We start from the raw sequence: 13,679 nt of genomic DNA, 5'->3' as shown, positions 1-13,679 counted from the left end.
GTAACTGGTAAATCTGGAAGAGCTATCAAAGGACCAGCAAGGGTTAATTGTATAAAGCTGTGAGTTTGACCCTTAACAGTTACAGCAATACAACAGCTGAAAAGGTCACAGGGTAAGAGCAATAAAAGTCATTTCAGGAAGCACGTGCTTTTTACATGAGTAACCAACACAGTTAGGGGAAGGGGTTTGCCCAAAAGGCAAACTTTTGGGCACTGGAGCCCCCCTTCGGGTCTGACATCGAACTGGTGGAGGCAAGTTCAGACCAGCCGCCCCGAGTGTAACTGGGCCGTGCGAGTCCAAGCACCGCAGTCGGAGCAGGCAGGCGGTACCTGCCGTCCGGAGGGTGCGCACCTTGGCCAAGGAGAGGTGGTCACGAGGTTGCCGTCCCATGCGGCCCAGAGGCAAAGCTCGGGGACCGTTGCCTTCCCGCTGAGAGCGGGGGACAGCGTTAAAGGCTGGTGAAACAGAAATACTGCCTTTGTGTGTCCTGTGAAAGGGGAATATTTAGTTCCTGTGCCCGTCTTTCAGTTACAGATTGGCCTTGAGACTCAGGACTGGGGCCGCAGAGGGAGTCACTGCTTCCACCAGAAGCCTTCTCCAGCGGATGTAAGGGGGTGCCGGGTGCCCTGCCCGCGGCTGTGGCGCCGCGCAGCAGTACCTAGCGGCCGCGTCCCCTCCCTGGCGCCCCTCACGGCAGGTGAGGCAAGGGGCCGGCCCCGGCCAGGAGCCCCTTCCCGCAGCTCGTCCCCATGAGGGCACGGGAGGGAGGCGGCACCCGGCTCGGGCAGCCCCCCGGGACGGGCCGCGGCGACCCCGGGCCACCGACCGCTTGAGGGGAAAGCGGACTACAACTCCCAGCGTGCAGCGCCGCCCCTGCGGCCGCTCTGATTGGCTGCCGCCCCCGCGCCCCCGCCCCGCGTGACGGAGCGGGGGCCGACGGCGCCGCCGCAGCCCGCGCCTGCTGGGGGCCGCCGAGGGCCCATGGCGGCGGCGGCGGTGGCGGCATGGGGACGGCGTGGCGCTGCCGCGCTCCTGCGGAGGACGCTGGGGGCCCCGCCGGGCCGCGCCTGCACCAGCGGGGCGCCCCTGCGGGCTCCCTCCGCCGCGGCCCAGGTGAGGTGGAGACGGAGGTGCCGAGGGGTCCCGTTACATGGCGGAGCCGCAAGGGGAAGCCGGCGTGGCGCGGGGGGCCGGCAGGTGGGGGGAGGCGGGGCGCGCCGAGGGGCGGCCGTTAACGGCCGCGGGCCCGGGGGGCTGTGCGGTCGCTGCCCCTCGGGCTCCAGTCCCACCGCCGCCCTGCTCTGCCTCCAGCCGGATCGCAGAAAGCCGTGCCCCCCCCCCCCGCTTTTTGGGGGTGGGGAGATTGGGGGTCTCTTTTTTTTGGGGGGGGGGGTGAGGTTTCCCAAGCGTGCCAAAATCCGTTGGCTGCCCCGGAGACAGGCATTTTGTTTTAAATATAAGGGTGAAATTTCAGTCTCATTTGCTAAACCAGTTCTGCATGCTCTCCTACACAAAGCACAGATACACAGTGGCATTTGATCTGCTTAAATCAAAGTTAACTATAGTTTTGGGGGGATTAGTCGATATGTTCTAAGTGGTCCTGTGAGCTGTTTGACCATCCGTTTGCATGAAATAAAAGTATTATCCAGATCTGGCTCCTCCTAGTTTAACTTTAGATATCTCAAATGAGTTCAATTTCTTAAGTGTCAAAATGCAAGAGAAAAAGCTCCACAGAAAGGCATAGATTCTATAACTGCCTGAAAGAAATAGGGCATGACATGTGGAGTAATCCCAACTGACACATGATTTATTGATTTGCTTGTGATTGCATGACTGGCTTTAACAAGCAGAAAATAAGCTAAAGGTACCAGTGACGATTCTGGGGTCACCACATTGAATGCATTCACTACCATTTATTTATGTACAGATTTGTACGTTTCTTTATTGATTGCTTACTTGCCTCAGTAATCTAGAAAGCTTATTAAATTTCTTTTGTCTTTTTCTAAACTATGTTTTGGGTTTTTTTGTTTTTGTTTTTTTCAATAAATTTTGATCCGAATTACTTTGTATTACTTCTTATAAATTGAATAGCTCTAACATGCAGTCAGGAATACTGCATGTTAGAAGTTGATGCATGAAAGAAGTTGATCACGATGTCCAGCTCTGAACCCCCTGATGACTCCCTTTAGGGGAGAGAGTGACAGTGGTTGGAATTACGAGATGAGTGACTTGTGTGTATGGCACAGTAGCTGTGACGAGTGCCCTAGAGCACTCACTGAAACCCTGCAGGGCCTGAGAAGCAAGCAAACGCAAAAGCAAAGACAGCGCAAACTTGGCAACTGTAATGTTGTAGCCTTTGCTCCTGCCTGTTCTCCATCTTGCCTAGGATTCACCTGTAGAGAGGAGTTGGTGGTGTTGCAGCCACAGGGGGCGCTGAAATGTGTTTCAGATGACTGTGGGTATTCAAACGTCCAGACATTCAAAACAGTTCTGAATACTGTTTGACTGTCTCCAGGATGGGATCTGGAAATGTTTGTGGGTTCTGTTTAGTTTCATGAGCTCTCATTCAGGTAGAGGATACAGAGGGGAGAACTAGATTCTCACTCTATATTTCAGCCCCTTCTAAAATGGGCTGCAACTCCCTTAAATTTCTGAGGCAGCTGTGGTTAAAAGGACTCTTTTATGCAGAAGCTTTGAAAGACAATCAAAAGACTGCATCCAGGGCCCCTCTTGTAAGTTTTTAGGTTAAGCTGGAATGAAAAGAGGTCAATACAGCCACTGTGTTGATATTGTGTGGTGAAGCACATTTTGGCCTTTTTAGCATATTCTCACACACTATTTTTTTAGATAGTGGGAGACTGTCAGCATGCATACTATCCGTTCTGTATCCTGCATTCACCTTCTTAATAAACTTTTCTATGAATGCTTGGTAAATTACTCCCCCCGTCTGAAAAACATAGTAGCTCTTATTTGCGTTTTCAAAGTCCATTAAGTCTTTATAATATTCTCTCTACAAAATATATGGTGAAAATGGATATGTTTATAGATGTGAAATGATACTGACCAACCAAGCAGACTGAGCAAATCTGAGGCTATGAAAGTGTAGATAACTCTTGAAGGTAAAAATGGATGTACTCAGGAGGCTAAGTATGAATTGTTTACAAGTAAAACACAAAACTTGATCAGTTTATTTTTGAACTGGTTAGCCCACGTATTTGAGTCTCTTTAGATCTTGGCAATTAAAATAGCATTGTCAGTCTTAAAGATGTGACTTTCGTGTAACCCTTGAACTCTTTTTGTGTAACCCTTAAACATAATCAGCTGAAATTTTTTGCGGCCTCAATTAAGTCTTTCCCGTAGGGATAAAGAGAGGAGCCCAATTTGTCTAAAAGGGTCTGATATGGGCCTTATTCTTGGCCAGTCGTGTCAGAAGCTCTCCCTGTTCTAGGGTTCTGTTTTGTAGGTAGCCGCTCAGAGTCCATGAGCGGCACTTCTCTGCCAGAAGCCAGAACTGTAGCATTCTGGTTAAGGCCCATGATTGCGCTGCAGCTACAGAGCCCTTGGAAAAAACATTTGTCTTGAACTTCTCAGCTCAGACCTCGTGCTGGCACTGAACCTGCCTAGACTCATTACAGCCTTTGGGGTTGTCTAATTTCCAAGCTGAACAAGGACAACGTGGCACCACTTCCGTACAGACCAATGCATTAAAAGTGAGGCATGAAGCAGGAGAGCTTTTGCTGAGTTGCCTCCATAATGCTGAGACAGCCACATTAGGCACTGTTTTGGGGGGCGGTGCTGGTGCATAGACTCAAAAAGGGTTGCTGGAGCTGAACGAGCCAATGAGGTTTGGCAGGAGGAGCAGCTCTAACGCTGTTGTAAGTAGGTAGGTTGTGTTGGTCCCTGAGGCCTGTCCAAAAAAATTGCAAGCATTACTATTTCCAAATGCACAGGTATCAGTGGGGATGAGGTGAAGGAGAAGGCCTAGAGCAAGTGTAGTACTCTGTTTTCAGCTTGATAAATACATAAGAGCTACATTCTACTTAGCCTTTCCAGTATCTGTTAGTTTATGGTGTTCCTGATGGTTATTAATACTTCTGGTGACAGCTTCCAATTTTGCTGCTTTGTTAGAAGAGTTCTTCTGGAAATTGCAGGTGAATTGACAGGTCTGAAGGGTTAATGGCTTGTCAAAATATAGCTGCTAGGTGCAGTCACCTAAGCTCTTGTTCTTTCAGTACTGGTATAGAACATAGGATTGACAGCCCAGAGAGTGAAATTATTTTTTCACAGATCAGATACAGCACACTCAGTGACAGGACCGACTTCTCGTATTAGCAGAAAAGTCTCCTGTCAGCTATGGACAGAGGGGAGCGAGGGCTTGGGGATTAAAGCCATCTCTTTTGGGTGAAAAACAGTTGTACTGTTGGACATTATCTATTAAAATATCAACAACCACCTCTCTTTTGCAACTGCATGGAACTGAATACCCATTTCCCCTGCAGCCTGGGAACTGCAAGGCAACCCTAGTTTTATTCCTGCTGTGATAGCTCAAATAGAGGCTGCAAGTGACTTAGGTCCAACCTCACCATGTTTTTCCCCTTTAGAAAGTCATGCCTACCCAATGACTGCAAGTGTGCTTCATCTTTGCCCTGAGCAGCCAGGAAAGCAGCTGAGTTTCCACTTCTGATCCTTGGCCTTCCCTGGGGCATTTGATAAAAATATGAGTCAGTGCTAGGTGCGGTGGCAGGTTTGGTGATACAGGGTCCACTCCCACTGGAGCTCAAACTGAACACTGCTGAACTCCTGTTGCGTGTCTCCTACTTCCTCCCTGCTGGCACCAAACTGGACAGAAACTGAACCAACAGCTTAGAAGTTCCATCTTTAGTTACTCGTTCCTTCCAGACAAACCATCTCTGTATACAAGAAGTTGATGGAAGGAAGTTCTAGTAGCTCTGGAGAATTTCTGCCCTCCCTCACCCCCCATCCAAACATTCATATGAATTTTGCAGCTAGTGAGAAAAACCTCTTTCTGAAAGAAACTTGAAAGTAAACCGACACCAGCTGCCTGTTGAGTGCCTGTACTTGTCTACTGGTTCTTTACAGTAAACCTCAGAGTAATTAATGGAGGCCAGTATTATTTCTCAAGTAAGATCTCTTTCTTTAGTTTCCCAGTCTGTAAAAGTCACCCAGCAGAGCCAGGAACAGAATCCTTGTCTCCTGTGTTGCAGTCAGTGGTGGCTCCTTCAGGATTCAGAGGCTGAAGTGGTCCAGTATGGGTCAAACTGGCATATTGAATGTAGGAGTTGTTTTCAGTTACTAGAGAAACAATAGTTAACATAGCTCGATGTGTACCTTTTCCATACTGGGACTATTTCTAACTTTTTCCTCCCTTGACTTTGAAAGCTTTCAACTTCTCTTCCTGAAATTGCATGAAGATTTTGAGATGTTAATGAGAGTATTAAGATTGACAAGTAGATCATATTTTGATCCACTAGCAAAGCATGTATCAAAGAGAAAAGCAGTGTAAGTGCTTCTGTTTCTTAGTTATAAGTGTGCCTCTAGCACTAGCAACATTTCATTAAGCAACCAGATGCGCTACTAAGGAAGCAGAGCTATGTGCGTGTGGGTTAATCATATTTAAATAGTAAGATAAAAGAGCCTAAATTTTGGAAATAGGAAATTACTGGAAGCAAATTCCTGTCCTTGAAAAGAAAGTATACCGTTTTGGCGTCTATTACATAAAATCATTAAAATATCCCTCTCTTGTCTTCCTTCTGTCAGCAAAGGACAACTGTTCTAATTTTTTTCTCCCTGTAATGCACACTCCAAAATGGGGAGGCATGAGGTTCATACTATTATTGTTAAAGTGGCATTGATAATGAAGCCTAGTCCTGTAGAAGGTGCAAGAATGAGTTACTGAGAAACAGAATTGGAGTGCTGCTACAAGAAGGGCAAAAATAATCTTAAACGTGAGTGCTTTCCCTCTCAAATATGAACACCTGTCTAAAATAGTGGGAAGGAAAAGATCAGAAATCAAGACAGACCAAAATGCAGCATAGTTTTCAAAAAATGCTTTCGTGTTAAGATTTCTGCGGTTGGTAATATTTAGAATGTCTTCAGATTTAGTCTGTTCAGGATTGAATTTCCTAGTAGGAGGACAAGCAAAAGTGAGGTCTGTATATTGAACTGGGCTTTTATATTTAAACCTTTTTTGTAGTCTAAGAACTTCTCACAATAAGTCTGGCTGTACCAGCATTTCTAACAAAGCTCTCAGCTTCTGATTCTCTAGTGAAAGTAAAGCAGTACAAAGCTTACAGACAATCCACAGGCCACTCCGGCTGCAGTGTTTTTCTGATGGCAGTGAAAACTAGATGATTTGTTCTGCCTGTGCACATTTGTCAGAAAAGATTCGGATGTAAGAATGTGTAAAAGTATAAGCAGTGAGCATGGCTGTGGACTGATCGGCTTGCACAACTGTTGTCACTGACGCCTTTGATAGCGCAAGGATGCAAGGCCAGGCTTATGAAGTCTAGTGTTATGGTGGTTGAAAAACAGAAACTGAAAGAGATTTCCTTCTTCAGAAAAGCAACTTCTTTCAAACTAGTACTGCTGTTTTATCAGGGTTAAACAGATGCTTTCTGAGTGTTGAAGTTGGGCACTCTGTAACTCCTTTATATTCTGTAACCCCTGCATTGCCTGGATTGTTTTTAGAGAGCTACTTATCTAACCGCAAAGCCATCCAGATCAAGAAGTGAAATAGATAGTTCAGAGGCTGGTGGAGAGATCATGCTGCCAAGAAATGCTGCCCCCTGCTTAGCAGCCATGGTGTTAGCACAGCTGGAATCAGAATTGTTTTTGCTGCTGATGGTTGAAGTTGAGCTTCTCCCTGGATATCCTTTGCTATCTCGGCTGATCTGTTTGCTGAGGGTTTCCTCTCTCAATTTTTTGCCCCCCCATAAGCCTTTCTTTAAAGTGCTTTCATAATAAATGCTTTCCTGTTTTCAGGAAAGATACTTGGGTTATTTAACATTGTAGCTGACTATTTCTAAACACCTTGCTAGGGCTGTTTCTAAATACCATGCTGGATGAACTCTTATGGTTACTACTGGTGATGACCAGAGCCAGGGAGATGATGGCCACAGCTATGCGTGTTTCTGCCCAGTCCCTAGGCATCATCCCCTATATGCTAAAATTAGCACATACTAAAATTAGTATTTCTGAAGCTCTCTCAGATTTATCTTACTCCAGATGGAAATTGTGAGTTTTGCGCAGTAAGTGTGAATGCCCAGCTAATTTTGTCCATCTCCTCATTCAAACTCTTAGATTTGTCTTAAAACTTTAATCCTTTATGTACTGCAGTCTATCATGGCTAGTCAGAATGATTTTGACTGGAGGTATGATTCTGAAGTTGTTCCCCCCCCCCCCATTTTTTTTAACTTGGTAAACACCGCTGTATTCAGAAATGATTTTTGTATGTGCTCTTTCACTGGAAGGGAAGTTCACTGCACTTGCAGGAATCCGTTAGCTTTCTTCCAGCTTTCTTAGCTGGCTGATAAGTGTCTGCGTATGGTTAAATAACACGGACACAGTGGAGGTAGTTACTTTAATTTATTTTGCCCCTGTTTTCTGTTTCATTTTGTGATGCAGCTGATGCCTGTCAGAATTATTAAATTGGTCTCCTGTAAAATATGAATTTAACTGTGTTTTAATAGATGAGAACACACAAGACTTGGTGGGATTTTGATTATGGTGCTTGTGGGTGTTTGCATGCAGTTTCTAAACTAAGCATCAACCAGCTGATTAGAAGTATGTTGGTGAATTTTTGCCTTTCTGCAACATTGTAATAAGAGTTGGTTCACCTTACTGCATGTTTCACTTCAAGTATTGAAACATCTGCTGAAAGCAGCTGAGTGGTTTCAGCTGTGCAATACAGGTATAGAAAATAGAGAGAGTTAGCATGGTATCTTGAAAGTCATGATCTAATGGCAGAAGTGGGAGGCCCTGTGCTTAGACCTTGCTATAATCAGCAGTGTTTCAGTGTTGACTTCAGTGATGTTTTAAAGATACTTGGTATAAACTTTTAACTGTATTCTTTTCCAGTAGCAAGTACTAATTTGAGATATTTAATTTGATACCTAAAGTGGTTCTTTAGGTGGTTAAAGAGGTTCTGGAGGGCAGATATTCAGACCTTCTTGAAAATGGTGCCCTCTAAAAGGTGTTACTCTGAGCTTTAAAACACCAAAAATTCTAAATAGAAATCATGTTTAAGAATCACTTAATAACAGTTAATAGAGACATTATTAAAATTCCAAGTCTTTTTATATGGGCTTGAACAGCTGCAATGTTTTGGATCATAAGTTTCTCTTCCAGTCCCGCTGCACCCTGTATATCTGCCATGTTTTTTTTCTGAGACAAGCTTTCTTATAGTATCTGGTTATACAGAAACATTTGGGCAGAAAAACCTTGCTGGAAATTGTCTTGAAACAGATATTGTGAAACATACTGTACATGGCAGGAATCTGTTCTTGTATTGACCGGATGTTATATCTTGAACATGGAAGTTGGAAGGGAGTCAAGCAGAGATGCAGAGTTTCATCAACTTTCAGGTCTCTTGCTCTAAACTTCAGGACCCTTATGCATAATTTCAGTTACCTGAAGGCTGTAGTGAGACCATGAGGGTTCTTGGATCATTGATCCTAGGAAGCTGAGAGACATATTTGAAACAAAACTGTGCCTCATGCTCTGCACAAAAGTCTGAAGTAGATGTGGCAAAGTGACTGTATCTTAAAATACACAGGGCAAATATGTAGTACAGTTCTGTGGAATTAAGTATGATGTGAAAATGAAACACTAAGTGGTCAGTTTGGGCCGTAAAGAGAAGCCGTGAGATTTTTTTTTTTGTTCCACTGTCCCCGTGGAAAAATGGGATAATTATCTGTTGAGTTCAAATTTAATATTTATAGAGCACACTGATAGTGAAAATAGCTATTCAAATATTTTATACTTTTTTTTTTTTTCCTCTCAGGAATTGCCAAGCTCGGGAAAAGGACATTTTCTCCCGGAACGTGCTGCTCCCTTCTCTCCTTTTTTGACAGACAGCTTTGGACGTCAGCACAACTACTTGCGAATTTCTCTGACTGAGAAATGTAACCTCAGATGTAAGTGTCTGTTTTCTTTCTTACCCAAAGCTTTTATGCGCAAACAGCTAGAAGCATGTTGCGCAAAGAATTGAGTTAAGGTCCTTCAGGTTGTGCTGGCCCTGTGCTATGTTTCTTGTGTTGTAGAAGTAATGATAAAAATACTTAGAGACTGATTTTCAGCTGAACTGCCAGTGGGGTGGGGAAGCAGGAGCAAGAGGAGGAATCTGCCAGAAACTGACGAGATGACAGGTCTCATGCCAGACTTGGTGGGATTTGGATGATGATGCTTGTGGATGTTTGCGTACTGCTGCCTAAAATGTGTGATAAGCGCAAGAGCTCGCACCCAGGTAGGTACTCTGTATTTGCACAATTATATCTGCAAAGTTTAGGGCTGGCAATGTTCCCATGCTTGCCAGGTCAGTTTGATGTCTGCGTTTGAGTTTAGGTTAGATAGGACTAAGAGTAACCTTTCCTCTCAAGTGTGGATCCATTGTAATTTTGAGACTTATCAAGTTAGTATTTCTTTTCCTTTTGTAGGCTTCATGAAGGAAGCCTACAAAATGTTAGTAGATTGCTTGTCAATTTGGTGTTACGATCTGTCTGTACTTTAGCAAGGCAGAGTCATTGACACTCACTAAAGGTGGTTACACTTGGTGCGTTTTGCCTGTCGTTGTTAGATTGACTGCTGCTGATTCTTTCTTGCCATGTATTTCTGGATTATTTCAGGTCAGTACTGTATGCCAGAGGAAGGTGTTCAGCTGACCCCTAAATCAGAGCTACTAACTGCTCAGGAGATAATCACCCTAGCCAGGCTGTTTGTGAAAGAGGGTGTAGAGAAGATCCGATTGACAGGAGGAGAGCCTCTCATCCGGCCTGATGTGGTTGATATTGTGGGTGAGTTTCAAACAAATGAACTTTCAAAGTGACTATATATTGATCCAAGAACAATGCTTATAACTATCTACTGATATAGTCCAACAACCTGAAGAGTAATTATGCGTGAAATGACAGTGCTATCTCTCAGTATTGTGAAATCTAAGATAGTTCCGTCCAGAAAACTCTATTCTGCTTTCCTGCTTGGATGCAACTTCTTTTGCTTCGTACTGCAAGAGTTAAGTTTAACGTTGTCTTTATATTCAGCATCTAGTAGAATGGCTGACAGTACTGGCTAAGTCTTTGAACCCTATCTCCTTTTAATTGGCATGCATTGATTGATTGTGCCAGTTTTGTCTTGAGCTAGCTGCTTTTTCCCCCCCCGTGGGGGGAAACATCCAGTCGTAACATCCATACGTAACATCCAGTCTCGTATGTTATGAATGTTGCAACACCTCGGTGTAGTGGCACTGTATTAGATAAGGCTATGTAGGCAGGAATATAGTAGCTGTCTATTGATACCGTGAGCTTTGTTGTGGAAAACAGTTGGTCTCTTTGCTGTAGTTCTATTTTGTTCAGGAATCAGAAGAATTTTTGGTCTTTTCCAGTGGAAGCAGCAGAACAGTCCAGTATATAGCGCTAACCTGCTTATAGCTGGAAGAAGAAGGGCTGGAGTGAGCTGTCTTGGGTTCTGCTTGAACCTTTGCTATGACGAGTCCTGAAACTGTACTAATTTCATATTTTTGGAACTCTGTGGAATGCCATTCTCTAGCATATTTTGCCCGGGCATGGAAGGCTATTTGTATTTACAACTGAGAGAACTATGTGCCTTTCAAGAAACCTGGTGCTAATATTTCTCTCAAGAAGGCATTCCCTATGTCTAGTAATAAAAGAAGTAACTATTTTTAGCTGGCTTTTGCCAGACAGAAGGGGAGTAGATTTATAGAACAGGTTGTTTTTTTAAAAAATAGCCAAGTTTTTAAGCTTGGCGTATAGTGAATAAAAATAAATTGAAATCAGTAACGTTACTAGTTCAGTGCAGAAGTGTCTTTCCTAGTTTATGTACCTTTTTGATTTATCAGTGGTAGCTGATTGCTTTTCATACCCAAATGCTGTCCACTGGGATGTTTAGGGTATAGGTTGAAGTAGCCAGTTCACTGCAAAATAGAGTCTTACACTGCTGCGATTCTAAAGTAATTGTGGAAGGATAGAAGCTTGTTTTGTATGTTTTATTGTAGTAATATAATTCTCAAAGGCATATTTTTGTGGCTAAAGGAGGGAGACGAATCTTTTTGAACTACTGGGCTTTCACTGTTCTGCTTGTGCTCTTGCTCACAGCCGAACTTTGGCAGATTCAAAGTGGTCATTTTAATGAATGCTAAGAGAGTAGTCATCTTGGGATCAAGGCAATGGATGTGAAGATGATTGTCCTGTTACATTAGCTCATTTTATTTTGAAGTTGTATTAGCCTGGTTGTTTTTTCTAGGGAATATTGAAGAGCTAGCAAATTAATGAAGTCCATAAACGCGTTTTCTTTCCTTCTCAAACTCTGTTGTTATAGTATGGCGCGCGCGTGTTTGGGATCAAGAAAAAGTCTCAAAACTAAATAGATCATGTTTAACAACTAGCGGAAAATTCACTGAGGAGAAAACAAATTCAGAAATACATTTTCTGCAGAATTCCAGAAGATGAGACCTAGACACGTATATTATGACTTTCTTATATTATTTATTTTTATATATGTGTGTGTATTTATGTATATATGTGTATATTTATATATTTACACACACACACACACACACACAATTTTGTATAACCTTCTTAACACAAGGTCATTAAGAAACTATTCCGGAAGTGGGTATCTGAGACTCTGAAGATTTCTGCTTTGTAATAGTACTTCTGGAAAGCAAATACTTATCTTGTAAACTGAGGTCATTGCAATGTACTGACAGCAACCAACAAAAATATTTGTTTCATCCTGTACCCCAGTGATGAGAGCTGTGTTTCTCTGGAAGGACCTTTCCTGGCAATACATTCCTTACAGGAGCTGCAACCTTAGGCCTGAAACTGTTCTTATACTGTGTACTTTCTGGTTCTTGGGCAAGAATTGAAGAAGCAAAAATGGTGTTGATTCAGGAGCAAGAGAATTATGGGAATTGTGACTCTTTCAACAAGCTAATGTAAAAAAAAAAAAAAAACTTTGCTTAAGTAGGAAAAAGCTGAGATACATTCAGAAGCTCTGCTTTGATTTGTCTCTTGATGTGATTCCATTAATATATTTGTATTCGGTATTTGTGCTGAAATAGGAGCTGCAGTGGATTAAAGGAATACTGTTCTAGCGTACTCTGAAAAGCCTATCTGTGATTGCATAGCTGGAAGAGGTTGCTGTGCTTGGATATTAAATTCTTGACAGAAAAGGTTTTGAGTTCTTCAGGGTTCCTGAAACAATAGGGGATAGAAAAGTTAATAGCTCCTGGTTTACATGCTCATATTTCCTAACTACCAGTGTTCAGTCTGTTAATTCCTTATTTAATGTCAACTTGCCCCTGTGAGATTACTTTGTTTAGTTTAATATCTGCCTCCTCTTTGAAATATGTTTCCATTGTTAAGATGTCATTTCCCTAGTCAGGTCTTAGTGACTTCAACAAGCCTGCTGATAAGGTCAGTATATAGTATTTTGGCACATATATGTATTTGTGGGTTTTCATGACTCTGTGATCTAGGTTTCTTTTTCTGTGGGGTGCAAGAGTTGCAAAATATTCTACACTGTTAATTATACATTGCAATACATGAATTGTTTCTCCTGGAGATTCACTGGAAACTTAGTATTTGCCCCCTAAAGGAGTGCCTCCATCCTAACTCCAGTCTCATGACTATTTGAAGGAGCGTGGTGAATTCTGATGTTGTTTGAAAATAGTTTAGCTAGCAAATAGTATTAGGAAATAACGTTTTTGAAAGACTGCAGGCACACTATTTGGAAAAAAAAAAAAAAAAAGATTAGTAAATGCTTATTGTGGTTTTAATTTATCTAGTATTATATGGGAAGATGTTTCTCTAATTACCGTAACATCAGCTCCATAGTTCCAGACCAAATAAGAAACAAAATCTAGTAATGGTACGAATGTAATAGTCAAACAGTAACTGTGCTATTTAAGATCTCATAAAAATGGGCATTTAGATGTCAATTTATTTACTCTTAAGTCTGTATTACAATATTCTATATGTAAACATGAAATAAATGAGTTAAAATGGCCTTTCTGAGATTTAGAGGATTCTTGCATACCTTAGACTGGTTTCGTAGGCGTGTTATTGTCTTGTTTCTAATGTTTGTTACTGCTGGGAGATTCAATCTCAGCCATATCTGGTCTTCTAGAAAGTTTACAGAAGCTGGCTGCAATACCTCACTTGCTGAATAGGGTTGAGGTTTAAGTCAGGTTTGTTTTCAACAAACCTTTCTATTACCCATAAATTATCTATGGAATACCAATAAAGCTCATGAATATTACTGTTAGAGAGATTATTAGTATGACATTTTCCTACTACTGTGGCTCAAACTTTTTTTTCTCTCACTGAACATATGTGATTTGAAGCTACTGTAGAGGAGACCAGGTTAATTCTTGTCTCTTTACTCAGAGGCCTGCTGCAGTTGCTTAGACTATTTTGAATCTC

General features: G+C 42.5%; 1 protein-coding gene across 3 annotated transcripts in view; it reads left to right on the top strand.

Moving 5' to 3' along the window:
* Window positions 1-960: 960 nt before the first annotated feature.
* MOCS1 (molybdenum cofactor synthesis 1) overlaps window positions 961-13,679 on the top strand; it is a 32,568-nt gene continuing 19,849 nt past the window's right edge. For 2 of the 3 annotated variants that reach the window (XM_068939565.1, XM_068939567.1), the window contains exons 1-3: window positions 976-1,113; window positions 9,023-9,155; window positions 9,864-10,031. In XM_068939565.1, coding sequence (XP_068795666.1) covers window positions 982-1,113; window positions 9,023-9,155; window positions 9,864-10,031 — 433 coding nt within the window. In that variant the 5' untranslated portion in view covers window positions 976-981. Of the gene's footprint in view, window positions 1,114-9,022; window positions 9,156-9,863; window positions 10,032-13,679 lie in introns of all 3 variants that reach the window. The other variant, XM_068939566.1, reaches the window with a different exon arrangement.

Source organism: Struthio camelus, chromosome 3 (genome assembly GCF_040807025.1).
Source record: "Struthio camelus isolate bStrCam1 chromosome 3, bStrCam1.hap1, whole genome shotgun sequence".
In the NCBI taxonomy this organism is placed as follows: Eukaryota; Metazoa; Chordata; class Aves; order Struthioniformes; family Struthionidae; genus Struthio; species Struthio camelus.
This window is presented reverse-complemented; position numbering and strand designations above follow the sequence as displayed.